Below are 16,295 nucleotides of genomic sequence, written 5' to 3'. Positions count from 1 at the left end.
GTCTTCCACCTTGAGAGTGACAATGGTGTGATTGAACTCTCAGAAGTCCCAGAGGAAAACAGGCTGCTTTTAACATTTTCCACTACACAACTCAAATTGTTTGCAAATTTTTTGTAAATGCTTTGAGAGAATGAGGCAAAGAAAGGAACTGAAGTTACTCCGATCACAGGAGTAGCAAAACACTGATCCAGTAAATAGGATACCAAGTTGTGACTTTTTAAAAATGTATTTGGTTCAGCTGAACCATAGATAGTCCGGTCATAGCATGCTGGCTCTTATCACTAAATAGGAGAGAAAGAGTTCACCACAAATGGTGTCACAAGATGGCTTTACTGCACTAATGGGTAGAATTAAAAAACAAAACAAAAAACAAACAAACAACCCAAACAAACAAAACAACAACAAACACACAAAAAATTATGTACCTGTAAACTTTTATGTTGAAAAGATTTGAAAGAATCAAGAACTTGAAAAGAACTAAGCAAGAATCTAAGAAGAATCAAGGAAGAAAATGACCATATAGAAATGGTGTTTCCAATAACTCTGCTTAAAAAAGGACTTCCTGGTATAAAAAAGAATCTTAAGATTTGGTTCAAGCATCACAAATTAACATAACATTTTTTCTGTGGAGAACCCAGAATATTTAAGTAATATGTGTAATGGATAAGAAAAAGCGTAAGAGATGGGATAGAAAAGAAAAAGCATAATAGATTAGCATGAAGCACATGATTGGGAAAAACCAACAAGGACTCACCAAGGACAAATTGTACTTGACAAATGCCAATGCCAATGTAACCTGCTCAGTTGATCTGGGGCAAGTGGTGGTCATTGTCTACCTGGATTTCTCCAGGGCCTTTGATACGGTTTCCTCCTGGAGAAATCAGTGTGTTATGGTACAGAAAAGTAGTCCACGGGTGGGTGGCTGACAGGCTGCCCCCAGAGGGAAGTGGCAAATAGCTCCTTCTCCAACTGGAGGCCTGTCACATGTGGGGTCCCCCAGGGATCGATATTGGGCCCAACATTGTTTAATATCTTAATAAGGGATCTGGATGATGGGATCAAGTGTACCCTGAGGAAGTTTACTGATGATATCAGAGTGGGAAAGCGGATGCTTTGGGAGAGCCATCCTGCAGGAAGATCCATGCTAGGGTGGGCTAAGAACCTTATGAAGTTCAACAAGAACAAGTGTCAGGTCTTGCACTTGGGAAAACATAGTCCAGGGGTGTAGCACAGGTTGGGATCTACCCAGCTGGGGAGCAGCTCTGTGGCAAGGGACCTGGAGGTCCAGGTGGACAGCAAGCTCAATATGAGTGAACAGGGTTCTTCTGCTGCTGTGGCAAAGAAAGTCAACGGGATGTTGAGTTGCATCAGCAAGAGCACTGCCAGCAGAGATAAAGAAGTTATTATCCCACTGCTCAGCACTTGTCAGGCCACAGCTGACAAGTCACCATATGCAAAAAAGATGTGGACAGGCTGGAGAGGGTCCAGAGAAGGGCCACAGAGATGATCACATTGGGAAGCAGGCTATAACAGGAAAGGCTGAGAGAACTGGGTTTGTCGAGCCTTGAGAAAAGAATGCTTAAGGGAGACCTTTTCACCATGTCCCAGTATTTAAAGGGTGGCTACAAAGAAGACAGAGACTTATTCCCTTTTTACAGGGAATCACATGGAAAAGACAAGGGGTATTAGGTACAAGTTACTCCTGGGGAGATTCTGACTCAATACAAGAAAATTTTTCATAATGACCACAGTCAGCCATTGCAATAATATCCCCTTAAAAATGGTGTATTCCCTAAAATTGGACACTTTTAAGATTCAGCTGGACAGGTTGCTGTGCCATCTTGGTCCAGACCATGGACCATGGTTTTGCCCAGAAAGGTTCAATCAGATGATCCTTGAGATCCCTTCTGACCTGGTATTCTATGATTCTGTGAACCATTTTCTTATATAAATGCTAACTAAAAAAAGGCCTGCTCCTTCCTCTGCTCTCATGGATGGGATCTAGGCAACTGAATCCACTGTAATACTTCAGAAAATCAGATTTCAACAAGTGAGGTGTTAGAGATGGTCCCCCTCCCTCCTGCACTATTACAGATGCCATTTATGTTCTACAGCACTAACTGATATTCTGATGAAAACCCTGGGCCAAATTAATCTGTCTCACTGGGGTAACATAATTGTAGTCACTCTAGGAATATATCCGTATGTAACTAGGAAGAGGATCTAACTCTTTATACTTGCTTTACAATATTATTTTTATCTTACCTCCCTTTTTTAAACTTCAAGCATCACTCCGGGCCTAAAAAAGACAGTTTTCTCTTTACAGATGTGGTTGGGAATCTGGTTCATTATCAATGCTATTAACACTTGCCAAGCAAACTAAAAAAACACAGTGATGCTTCAAAGAGTAACTTTGAATCCTTTTGTACCAGAAAGGAAGACTGAATTGTGATCCTACATTTGAACTTGAAGAAATGATTTTAGAGTCCAAGCCTCTCCATAAAAAGAAAAAGCGACTTGCCAAAAACAAATCCAAAGATGGAGCTAAGGAAACCTGCCCACTGGTAAGCTGGGGACTGTAACTGCAGTCTTTAATAGGCAAACTCAGTTAAGTTCAGTTTTATTACCTCTGAAAATTGACTGAAAAGGACCTCTGAAAATGACTCTCTGTCATTTTACTTAGAGTATAAGCCATCTCCAAAGCAAGACAAAAAGCGACCATTTATTTTAGTCAAATAGTAACATGTTAAGTTATGATTATTTTTAAGATTATGATAGATGCTCACTTAAAATATGAAAAAGTGTTGCGAGTTGCAAATGCACTTCCCACACATCGACAAATAGATACAAGAAATATTTATTCACTGCTAGTACCAAAAATGGAAACTATGCAGTGAAAAGTCTTGTTATTTATAGATGTGTTAAAGCTGTCTCTTCCAGTATTGACTAATGTGTCCCATGTAGAAAGACACATTGTATGAATGGTCTAAAGTACTGAGAAGATTAATAATAATTTCCAGGCTTAAATTTTCAGTTCAGAGAGGTTTTATAAATTATGTTGCTACTTCTAATCATTTTGAATGCTCATGCAAGCTGTTCTTCCTAGAGCTATCAAATGTAAAAATTTCCAGGAATTCTTTGTGGGGAACTTCTTCCAAAAGAATGAAAGATTGATTGTGCTATCACAGCCCAATTTGATGAGTCTTTGAAATGCCTCTTGATAGTATTCATTCATGAGCATTTTTGTTTTGTGTCATTTCTGTTGTTGTGATTTTTGTCTATGATTCCCCATCTTTTTTAATCAACCTATTCATGCTGTTTTTTAAAGAATGTACACCTGCAGCAGTGCTTGGAAACCGTTAGAAAAGAATTCATCATATTCAACAGAGAGAAGTAAGTGCATTTTTTAATGCCTCTTTAGCATTCAGTACTAAAATTAAATTGAGAACTATTTTTTTTCTCCCAATGTAAGGAAAAGTGATTAATGATCACAGCGGCAGAGCCTAAAAGACTGGATTTCCGTTGGTTTCTTTCTCTTACAGTCTCTGGTGTGATGGTTTTGTAGTTCTTCCATCTCTGAAAGCAAGCAGAAGACCTTGTGACTAAAGTATGTTGGAAATACACAGTAAATGTTACTGACACTCCCCAGAGAAACTGTCAGCAATTAAGCAAAGGAATACAATGTAAGGGGCTGCTTTTTCACATCTCAGACAAAACCAAGGGAAGTTGTAACTCATGAAATTTTAATGATATAAGCTGCAGTGTTCTGACTTGGAGACACTGTTCATACTTCCCCACCACACAAAAAATGTAATTCGACATTGGCTGTTTCAACAAAGCTAAATATTAACCCTGTATCAGAAATGAAGCGAGAACTTATAATTAAGAGTCAGCCAGAATTCACAGAAGTGCAAGTCTGATTCCAAAGGATGTCAATAATCTTCCTGGTCAATTAATACACTGCATTTCTCATCGTTTATTGCATTTGAGTTGCAGCCATTATGGGCCCCTTTGTATTAACAGATGCAGCTCATAACAGGGAAGTGGTTTGTGTCTTTGGTCAAATTATTGTATTTCATTCAAGTATATTCTGCGGTTTTACTCGACCTAATTATATATGCAAGCTTTTCTAATGGAGTCATGAAATGTTAGAAATTAATCAAAAAGTTGTGACTATCTTACATAGTGCTTACAATGCAGGTAATTACTACTTCTGTAATTAAAACTGGGAAAGGGATTGTCAATTTTGCACAGTTCACACAATATCATGAGGGAAATGATGCGATGAAATCCCCTTTTTCCTGTTACAATCTGTGGGACATGTCTGTGCCCTATACTGACTGCTCACAGAAACTACAGTGAGGACTTACAAAGAAAAGGAAGGTCCAACAGATTTTTCATGTTATTTTACATAATCTCTAACACAAGAAAGCCATATGTTTATGTAAGAGCCATAAAGAAGCGAAGCCAGACCACGTCAGCCTTTCACAGAAGGCTTTCAGAAGGGTCTTGGTGGATTCCTCTGAATCAGTTTCGGTATCAGTGAACTAGCAAATGCTTCAGCTTTGTAGTTTAACTCACAAAAATCAAAATTATTAGGATCATAATAACAAGATTAGAAAAAAAATTACATTGATAAATCAATTTAATGAGTTTCCAAGAAGTTGTTCATACAACTAGTTAATTTCTAGATACTAGTCTCACACTTACTAGAGAGTCATATATCAAGAAAATCCAATATGCAGGAAATTTTGAAAGCTAAAACACCAGATTTTGTAAAACACTCAAAATCTCAGTGGATGTGTTCACTAGCGCTGAACAATTTCCCTTGTCATAATTTTACTGTGCTCTTCTTAAAGCTTTTTTACATAGGAAATTTTTTTCATTTGTTTCATATTGCACAACTACAGTAACAACACAAGCTATACAGAATTCTGACAAGCTGATGAGAGATCAAGGAGAAGTTTAGATGAAGTAAAATGAAAACAAAAGATAAACCACATACACTTCATCCAGAAAAACACGTGTTTTGGTCATTGCTTGATTAGCTTTGACAAGGTAAAGGAAAAATATTTGGTATAGACCTACAACATATCCTGCATTGTCTAAAGCTAGATCACAATCATTTCTTGTTTAAATTGTATTAGAGATTAAGAAGGACGTGGAGAGACTTCTGTAATACTTTTCAAAGACAAAAATGTTAATAAGGGGTGAAGTGGAGTTTAAATGTTTGAAGTGCTAAGTGAATTCAAGTTAATGGGAACAAAGTAAGAGCAATGACAGGCACAGATTTCATCATACCAGCGAGAAGAAGCTACAGAGTATACACCAGAGTAATTCATAGTGGGTTTCCTTAACCTTTATATGCCCTCGAGACTGTATGTAGAGGCTGAGGCTGTGCTTACATGGATTTCCAAAGCCATACAGCCAATCAAGTTCTTAGGAACAGCTGCAGATGCTGAAAGACATGAACTGTTCCTACAAACACAATACCTATTAATATGTGATTGTATCATTAGGTGAAGTGTCAGTCTCAAGCAGGGCTTTAAATCAGTCTCAGATTAAGATAGCCAGAAGTTTTAATATTCCTCCATGTTATTCTAAATAGAGCTGAATTGCTTTTGGTCCAACTGTTGGAAATATCTGCATATTTCCTTAGATATTTATTATATTCAGCCACAAAAATCTACATTTTATTGTGACTTTAGCCTTCTGCTCAGCTTGCTTCAGTGTCACAGAACACTACATAAATTGTAAAAAGGGTAAATCAAAAAATTAACATGTCTTTCAAGGGAAAAGATGAAACTCCTCGAACTAAAAGGATTTAAGGAAAAAATTGAGACATTTCTAACTGAGAAGCAAAAAGGTAGTAATATGTAGTTAGATTGTGTTATGTTAACCATCCCAGTTCCACCTCATCTTGCAATCCAATACTTGTAAAATACCTGCTATGAAAAGCAGAATCTGTTTTTATTGAATGCCTTGCTGATACTTCTAGGCTGTGCCTCTTTTCCACTATATGTCTTTCATCCTGCAACACACACTGCGAGTCTTGCAATATGTCATACTTACTCTCTTGCCAAGAAGATCAGGAGACTATCAGAAACTCTTAGATTGCAGACAGGAGGAGGGGAGGAGGTAGAGGAAAGGCTTACTAGAATAAAAAGAATTTAGACATACTTGAAGAGACAGAATGAAGGAACCTAATAGTTTCACTTACTGATAACAAAGACAGAATGTGCATTTTCATTTTTCTGTTGCTTTCTGCATTTAAGAATAGCAGCATTCAGTAAACATACTTTCTTGGTAAGTCTTATGTTGACCCTGAATGCAATTTATTTGGTTGGACTATATTTTAACTATGTAGCTGATATCTATGGTTTGGACAGTTATGAGATAGGATGAAAGATCTGAAGAATTAAAAAGAAGTAGGATGTTATATATAGTTACAGACTGCAGAATAATAGAGCAAGTGTGTATTGTTAAAATAGGACTTTGGAAAGGACGACCAGGAGCCATAATATTAGCTGGTTTCCTTATATATTGGATTTAATAGTACAGGGCTTCCTGGACAAAATCATGTAGTCAGTGATTATCAGCCATGAATCACATGGCATCTCTGTTGGTACTATTCGGAATTCACTGGGGAGATGAGGAGGAAAGGAGGGAAGACCAACTACTCCCAGTTTCTCTGTAAAAAAGCCAGAAAACAACTCTATCAAACAAAGAAGTTCCCAGAAGATGAAACAAATCCATTTTCCTAAGATTTGCATAACTGCAAAGGACTGTCCTGCGTACTAAAACTGGCAGTTATAGAAGAGATGTCCAGGTGTAGATCTGTGCTTCGGTTTAGCTAGACATGTTCTCATTATTATTAATCCTATAAAACAGTCTGGGAAATTTGTGAAATCTGAAGGAAATATTGTTTTTATGTCTGCAAAATGGCCACTGAGTGTTCCAGAGTCTTTGTACGATCCTCATCAGCAGTTGTTCCGATGATACATCATTTCTACTAATAAAACGGTTGAAGAAAATTGAATCTGGGTTATGTTCACCTTCCATCCCCAATGTAATTTCCTCTTGGGACACTCATATACAACTTCAAATAATGGAACAGCAGACCAGGAGCAGCTTTAGGGATGTGCAACATTCGAGAGTTGAAAATACTCCTTGTAAAATGGTTAAACTCTCCTGAACTTTAAACCTGCATCTTCATTTGTGCAGGAAAACACTAAACATCTAGAGTGAAATCCCTTACAGTGTAAGCAGATTTTACCTTGACTGTATTTTTCCAGTGCTTCAGGTACCAGAGTGGCTGAAGTGTTCCTAGATGGAAGACTTTATTCTTACTAATATCAATATTTCAGTGGATGTGAGCTACAAATTAAAATACACGTGTGTGTGTGTGTGTTTTGATATGACATGGGGGTATGGCATCTGTCCACAGTGACATTATCTTCCAGTACCTTTAAGAAAAGGGTACACACTATCTCGATCCAAAGTAAAATAACATAAGAAAATCTTTTTGTGGTACAGGAAATGTTTTCTGCTTAAAAATGTCAGTGTAATATCTTAGTTTTGAACACATAAACTAAATAAACTGTGATACAAAAGTGGTCCACACATTGTTTTTCTGGAAAATATGATCTGAAGTAGAGCTGAAGGTATCTGTTTGGCTCCCTTTGCTGACAAATTAACTCTTTTTTGGTTTTAAATCTATTTCTGCAAATAGATGTTTCATTATATCTAGAAATGCAGCACCAAACATTCTGCAGTATCTGAATATATATTCCCATAGACTTACCAGCAGTTTTTGAAGAACTTGATCTCATTTAGAAGGTGTAGGTTACATTTTCATTTTTTTTTCTTTTTACAGCAGAAAAGATTGTATGGATAAAGCCTGTTCCCAGATCTATTAAAAAGCTGAGCACAGATTATTTTGCTGTTATCACTAAGCAGATCTTCACATACAACTACATTTATTTATGAATGTCCAAAACCTGAATTAAGCAGAAATTAAGAAATAGACTTAGTATTTGCTTGTAGTAGAATATCTTTGTGGTTCTTGAGCCTCTTCTTCTCCTTGAAGGATGTCTTTAGTATTATAGATGTGAGAAAATTAAGAACAGAGAAGAAAACACAGGAAATATTTGCTCCTTAGGCAGAATAATCCTTCAGTTAGATGCTTCATAAACTTAATCAAAATTATCAGTCAGTTAAAGAAAATCAAATCATATATCCACCTTTTACTGAGTAGAATATACATCTCATATATCCAAGGTACATGAAAATGGGCTACAATTCTGCCAAACTATTTTAATAAATGCAATTAACTGATTAGAAAAATATCCATGTTTTTAACAATTCCAGTGAAAACTTTCAAAACACTGCTAATGATTTTGGAGTTTTTCTACTTAATACTAATATGCTGCAGTAGCATTGTTATGATATTCAGCTGGCTAGTCCCTGCTGATATGAACAGGCTTGCCTCTTTCCTAAGCTGCTGGTATACCTTATTCCTCTTCAGTGTTTGTTCAATGCCACCACACTAAACACAATCTGCCACAAATTGAAGCAGTTAATTGGCTGCTCTTTTCCTACTATCATTCCTACTGTTTGGCCATGCTTAGTTGTCTCCTAGATGGTACTGAAGAGCTCTAGGTGAACAGAAAGCTCTTTGTTCCCAGAATAAACAGCAAAAGTGGAGGGAGGGAGAGATATTAAGATGCTTAAAATCATGTTGTCTGATTTTGTCCATATCATAGGTGAAAAGCTCACTTAATATTCTCTGCATTTTTTACAAGATCAACTTTATTATCATCTCTCTCTTTCATTCTTTTTCTTTCAATTGTCTTTTCAGATTCAAATCCAGGGTCCCTGAGTGCTCTCTTTCCTTTTAGTTTGATTGAAATTGAATATTCATAATGATTTGCAGTATACCTCATTGAATGTACTTTTCTTAATAGATATTTTATTTCCCTTAGTGTCTCTGGAGATATTTATATTATTATAATCCTCCTAATATCTGAATGCTTTTTGCATGAGGCTCTAGTACAATTTTTCATTTATTGTTACTTTTGCTGACCTTAATTCAGTGTAAAACTGTCTCTTTGTGAGCATTTCAAGTGGTTGCACCTCTCTTCACTGACCCTTTCTTGTCCCTTTTGTAATGTATATGTCTGCTTTTGGAGATTGCTTTTGCAATCTCACCTAATCAGAAAGATGCCTTTCTGAATGTGATTGAACCTGGTTTGGTTTTGGGCAGTAATAACTAACTGCTGTTTGCTCACACGAGCCCTTTCATGTCTACCTTTGGCTCCCACTCATTATTACTGGCTTAGAATTACCAGTCCAAATGTCACTCTCTTCTTAGTGAGCCAAGCTGCCTGAATGTGTGAGCATAGCAGGTCCAAGCTGGTAATTTTGCTATAGGTATACATTTAAATTCACTCTTTTTTTGACAAAAGAGGGGTCATGCAAGAGCCATTTTTTCAATAACATGTTCCCGTCACAGTTTCATGGAGGGGGAAAAAAAAAACCTGAACATCTGAAACCTCATTTTCAATGTCTTCCAGGAAAAATGGCCAAAGTTTTCCCAAGTAAGTAAGGATACCATTGTAATGGCACTTTACCAAATGGACATCCAACTTTGGGAATGAAATTTTTTATGGCGTTGCATATTTCAGAGCATTGTCCATGCTGGAATATGGTCCTGGAAGGACCAGCTATTAGTTTCTATTCACAGAAAACTGAACAGAAATACACCCTATAAAAACTAATTGGAAGTCAATTTATAGGCAGAGAAAAGATAAATCTTCATTTATACATTTCAGACTTTGGAGAGGTACCAAAACTGTATAATTCTGAGTATGATATAGTTTATTTTTTTAACAGGTTATATGGGACACATCATATCTATGATAAATAAAGGCTGCATTATTGGTCATGGTTGTTCCGTTGCCATAGGGGATGACTTTCATGATTTCTCTTCGTCTCACTTCATGTCCTGCACTAGCACAAATTCTCACTTGTTATGAGTCTCTGTAAATTAAGAATGAGTCATGAAGACTGAACTCCTCTTGCTGTTTCAAGAAAGCATTTTGGGGCCAGTTGCTGAAGCAATGCAGAAACAAACCAGTAATGAGATAACATTATCATTGCCAGTCACTCTGATGTCTGTATATCTGTTGAATATATTCATAAATGAGTTGGAATGGAAGGTGAATGGTGACGAAGTTCACTTATGACACCACAGTAGTCAAAACTAAATCTGTCAGCAAAGAGCTGCAGTAGATAATGATAACCATGGTTCTGAGTTGTAGGGTAAGATAATGGCAGCTGAAATTCAGTACTGATACATGCAAATACATTAGGAAGAAAATAATCTAAACTTTACCTTTAGAACAATAGACTCAAAATTAGCTTCAGTTATGAAGGATAGAGAGTTTGAAAAGACTGTGGATAGCACAATGCTTAGTGGAAGACAAAAAGGTGTTGATATGTTAAAAGCTGCAAAAACTGCAAAAAGAGCTACAGAGATAGACGTCATTGTGTGGATACAAGGATATGTTCATATAAATACACCTGCATCTTCCATTCTGTGTACAGTTCTGCTTCCTTATCTCAAAAAAGTTACAGAGGAATTAGAATGGTTGCAAGAAAAACAGAATTGGCCAGGGGTGTGACATGGGTCATGTTGAAGGATTTAATAGACTTGAACTAATTTGAATTCATAAAAGAGACAACTGAAAAGACAGAAACTGGCTAAATAATAACATGTTATGAAATTTATTGATAAGAGGACTAAGCAATGATTATGCACTCTTTGTGGTAATGCTGCAGGTTTAAAAGAATCATGATTTTTTTGTGCAATGCAGCATTGCCAGTTGGTACTTTGGATGCTAAACATATGAAAATATTCAGAAAAGGATTAGAGAAATTCACAAGAAAAAAATCCATCAAGGTCCATGAGATGTGAGACTTCTGATTGCACTCATCTGTTTGGGAAGTCTGAAATTCAGAAGTGAGTGGGGTATGCCACAGCAGACGTTTGTCTCCATTTGGCTTGTTCTTTGACAGCATGCACTAGTGTCTGAAATGGGTCACTGTGAGGGATAGGAGTGTCTCTTATGTGGAATGGCTGGGTATGTGCGTTCATGGTTTCTCACTGCTTGTAAGGTCTCCATTTTCATATGGAGTCTTCATAATAGCACAAGGGTTGCACAGTAAAATGTGTATATATGTGAGTGTGTGTGTGTGTGTATGTGTTTGCATATATGCAGTATGTGTATATATATCCTTTTGGAAATAGGAAAAGAAATTCAGACTTAAGGCAGTAAGAGACTTAGCTAAGATTCAGATTGTCCATTGCTGTGTTTCAGGGCACATCCCCCATTCCTGGGAAGATCTCCCATGTGGAGGTAATTTTCTTGCATTCCACCTGGGCACATATTCCTATTGTGGATGCACCTCAGTGACTAGCCTAGGTGACTTGTTCAATAGAGTGGCTTCTAGGGATCTCTGTGTTAGGCCTGTGTTACCCACCTTTCCCACGCATTGTGTAGGGAGGTTTGATGATTAACTACAGGCTGAAAATTATGCTGTGCAATCACAACTCCCAGGTCAGTCTGCTTTTGGGGGGTCCACCCTTCAGGAATGAAAGAACTGCACAGTTATCCAGACTTCTTGTGAATCTAAGTTCTAGACTTGGGCAGAGAAATCTTGCATAAGAAATAGATGGAGAGAGATGAGTCCACAGAGAGGTGAGTGCAGGCTGTGGTTGTTTCCTGGCAACTCACAGGCTCTAATTCCTGGAAGTCTGGTACTTTGAGAAGGGTAGGGCTGAACCTGCCTACTCCCAGATGCATATTCCAGTCTGAGAATGTTTACTGTCAGGTCCCAATAATTAGGCAGAGCCAGACTGGCTTTTGTGGTGAGTTTACCCTGGATGGATGCCAAGTGCCCACCAAAGCCATTTTATCACTGCCCTCCTCAGCTGGGCAGGGGAAAGAAAATATAACAGAAGGCTCATGGGTCGAGATAAGGACAGGGAGAGATCACTTGCCAGTTGCCATCATAGGCAAAACAGACAGTTTGGGGAAAATTAATTTGATTTATTGTCAATAAAAAGCAGAGTAGGATAGTGAGAAATAAACCCCAAATCTTAAAAACATCTTCCCCTCATCCCTCTCTTCTTCCTGGGCTCAGCTTCTTTCCCAAATACTCTACCTTCTCCATGACAGAGGCACAGGGCGACAGGGAACGCAGTCAGTTCATCACACATTGTCTCTGCTGCTCCTTCCTCCTCACATCTTCCCCTGTTCCAGTGTGGGTTTTCTCACATGTACTGCAGTTCTTCATGAACTGCTCCAAGGTGGGTGTCTTCCACGGGGTGCAGTCCTTCAGGAACAGGCTGCTCCAGCCACAGTCCTCCACGGGGTCAAAAGTCCTGTCAGCAAACCTGCTCCAGCATGGGGTTCTCTCTCTGTGGGACCGCAGCTCCTGCCAGGACCCGGACAAGTAGATCTCTGCTCCACCCTGGACCTCCAAAGGCTGCAGGGGAACAGCTGCCTCGCCATGACCTGCATTATGGGCTGCAGGGGCATCTCTGCTCCAGTGCCTGGAGCATCTCTTCCCCATCCTTCTGTACTGACTGACCTCGGTGTCTGCAGGGCTGTTTCTCTCACATATTCTCACTCCTCTCTTCAGCCGTGATTTTTTTTTCACCCCCTTCTTAACTTTATTATAGCAGAGGTGTTACCACAGTTGCTGTTGGGCTCAGACTTGGCCAGTGATGGGTCCATCTTAGAGTTGGCTGGTGTTGGCTCTGTCGGACACGGGGAAATCTTCTGGTTGCTTCTCACAGAAGCCACTCCTGTAGTATCCCACTACCAAAACCCTACCACACAAACCCAATACAGCTTTCCACATACCTTAACTCTTAAAGCATCGACTGTATGGCCCCCATGGAGCTGCAGTTTCAGTCAGAGGTCCCACATAAAGGAAATTGCTGCTGCTACACAAATAGGTTGTCACAATATTTTCCTCAGTCACCTCTAAACCAGGGTCCTCTTCTCAGCACCAGAGAAGAGGCATGAAAAGCAAAGAGAAGAAATGAGGTGGCATTGAATGGTCACATCTCAGGGCTGGCTGGCTGCCTTTCTGTCCAATCTTGCTTTACTGTGGCAATCTGTGACACCAGTTCGCTGCCACAGAGCTGCAGGCAAGCACATCACCATCATTGCACAGGCACCAGACATTTCACAGTCATCACATTATTTGTCTTTAAATTCTCAGTCCATTAGTAAAATTATGCTTGTTACTGTGATCTACTGTCTGTCAAGAGGCCTCTTCACTCCAGCTTCTTTGTAAAATCTTCCTGCCCTGAGGTCCAGTGTCTCCGTGGGGATGTCAGTGACTGAGAATATAGTTGTAACATAGATGTAATTCTAGATGCAGAAGAATTGTCCTTCTCCCCAAACATTTCATTTGGACTTGACTCAAAGGATCATTTTACCTTGAAACTTTCACCAGAAGAAAAAAGGAAGAGAATATTTCAAAGCAACTCCTGAAATCTCTCCATCTGCTGATAGCTGAACAAAAGGCTGAGCCTACATCCTGCAGGACACACACCAAAGGCAGGCTAGGAAATTAATCTCTATCCTGAGAATGAGTTCTGGCCCACACTGCTGAGAAATATCCTTATTTGTGGGCAGGTATCTGTAGTTTTAAAACTGGATTTTGGCTGAATAGAAAGAAAATTTTCTCTCTGTGATTCCAAGAGGTCTAATAACCAGTATATTATTGGAAAATCTCATAAATGCTTTCCTGTTCCTTCTACGTGTGGATCTACAAACACATCTAAACTAGAAAAACCAGTTCACATTTTAAAATCTGGCTAAACAAGACAGATATTGCTTAGGATGCACCTGGTCTTGAACAGACAGTAGTCCGCTTCTAATAGATATGTATTTTACAAGTCAAAAAATTGCTTTTATATTAGTGTTAATCAGTTGGTTTAGTTGCATTTTCTTAAATGACTGCACATCATTTGATTCTTCATTTATTTGCTTCATGTCTTCACTCTTATTTTGCTTTACCAAATCCCAGGGCAAATGTGAGATCTCAAGACATTGCAGACCAACATAATACAGCATCCAGTACAAAATTTGTCACTTGACTTCCACATACTAGTACTTCACATGTCACTCACGCTGTATGTGCACCTGAACCCATTAAGTTTGATTATAAATTGCTGGTTGATAGAAAATTATATTCACAGGCATTTGCTGAGTGTAATTACTCAGCAGGAACCATCAACCTGAATCAATTACCCATACTCTAAGCGTATTTCCCCAAAGATTTTTGGAAAGGGTGGGAGTAAATGCCATGAGTGTCAGTGGTACAAGAAGACATCTGTGTTACATGGGGATACTTCCCCCAAAATTTTAGTTTTCACATTCAGCTGTAATAAAGCGTAACTTTTAGTCTGAGAGTCATTTAAATTTAAATGGAGTTAAAATAGAGCTATTTGAATGATTACTTGGTAATCTACTGAGCTATCAAAACACATACGTCACAGTGTATTAGGGAAACAGACCTGAGATTATGACTGTTTCTATCAGAGCAGTTAGTACCAAGAGAACATGTCTGGGGTCAAAGACAGACTGAGTCAAATATTGGTTAGATGCAAAACAACTCCTACCCTACAGGCTGTACACAAGATTTTTCAAAGGTATCTGAAATAAATGGGAAATAGATGACAAAGTATTTTTCAAGATATAGCCCAAGTCATGCAGAAAAACCATTGCTGGCAGAACCAGAGCCTGAATACACTACAGGCACGTCTGCATGGATGAACAGGCAATTGCACCCCTGTTTCATCAGTGATTTCATTACCCAGCTTTGGCAGTGTTTATCAGTATGTGCTGTGTTACAGACTGATGGGACCATTCAATTTCTGCACGCCTCAACAGTGTGGGTGCAAATTAGCTCTAATCCAGAAGCAAATTGGTTCTGCCAAGCAGTGCAGTGAGTGGTGAGCTTGTACAGCTGCTAGACAAGGAAGAGCCTTGAATCTGTTTCAGAAAGGGAAGGTATCTCTGTTTTTCTAGAGATCTAGAGATGCAACAAGCCTGTAACCCTTTAACCTAATCTATTTAAAACTAATTTATTTAATTTAAGCTCCCTTAGTGGTCACTGAGGAGAGACTTGTATCTCCCAAGGTTGATCTCTGACACATATATTAGATAACTTAGACCAGAATTAATCTATGTTATTGACTCTATTTATCCCATAGAGAGAGCCTGAACTAATCTTTCAGTTGTCTACAGTTAGCTGGCATAAAATCCATCCTACAGTTGTGGGCTCAGTTAATTTCTAAATGCCAGTTCAACAGGTACAGATGCTCTGTGTTCTGCCCACTCTCTCTGTGTCAGGTAATCCAGGGCACCTCATGTGGCACCAACCATCACTTGTCAGGCAGCTGCATTTGACTGTATGTACCTAGCCATGGGGGCAGGAGGGCAAGAACAAGCAAGTTGAAGGTGTAAACATTGTCAAGGAAGTGCTAAAGACTCAAGACATCCACTCTTGGTAGCGGTAAAATGAAGTTACTACTTGGATTTACTTTGGTGTCCCAAAATACATACCTACTGTAACACAGCAAAGGGGGAGCATTGTGTTCCATTTAAAGATGCTTTGCACATATTGGTTCTCTACACAAACTCCAGAGCAAGGGGAAATTATCTGAGTGTACAGCCTTTAATTTTCACTTTGAAATTTTGTGACTCAGCTCTGATGTTGCTGAGTGATGAGTGTTGTCTCTGCTTCAGCCACTCCTTAAATCTGACCTGGTCTGCCTCAAGCTTCCTTTGGCACATAGCAAGATTGTGCCTTCCTTGTTAACTCAGAAATGCTTAGAAAATTCATACACTTTTCAGTGATTTCTGTTTCCCTGAAAAGTATTCTGAGATCACTCTGTGCAGAGGCTAAAGAAAAGAAAAGCCCACTATTAACTCTGTCATGCTTATTGCTCCTCTGCTAGGTGTAAAGAGGAATTTTTAATAAAAAAAAAAGAGCATTAGCTATATACTGCTGTCTTTTGAGATAGTTTTAATTAGCTATATAATTACTTAGTTTAATTAATTAAATCTCCCCAGTTAGGATTCTTTTGAATCCTTCCTCATTTTTAAGGTGTTTAATTATTTCCTTCATTTCTAATTTTTTTTTTCTTATCCTGTATTTTTTTTCTGTTTTTTAAGGGCAGAATACAGGCAGTCTTCCATACGGCTCCA

General features: G+C 38.6%; 1 protein-coding gene across 1 annotated transcript in view; it reads left to right on the top strand.

Moving 5' to 3' along the window:
* STK32B (serine/threonine kinase 32B) overlaps positions 1 to 16,295 on the top strand; it is a 167,457-nt gene that overhangs the window by 141,132 nt on the left and 10,030 nt on the right. Inside the window, exons 10-11 of the mRNA XM_027686608.1 lie at positions 2,433 to 2,564; positions 3,329 to 3,393. Coding sequence (XP_027542409.1) covers positions 2,433 to 2,564; positions 3,329 to 3,393 — 197 coding nt within the window. The remainder of the gene's footprint in view (positions 1 to 2,432; positions 2,565 to 3,328; positions 3,394 to 16,295) is intronic.

Source organism: Neopelma chrysocephalum, unplaced genomic scaffold (assembly GCF_003984885.1).
Source record: "Neopelma chrysocephalum unplaced genomic scaffold, ASM398488v2 Primary Assembly neopelma1_71, whole genome shotgun sequence".
NCBI classification, from domain to species: Eukaryota; Metazoa; Chordata; class Aves; order Passeriformes; family Pipridae; genus Neopelma; species Neopelma chrysocephalum.
The sequence above is the reverse complement of the archived record's forward strand: the minus strand, read 5'-3'. Positions and strand labels throughout refer to the sequence as shown.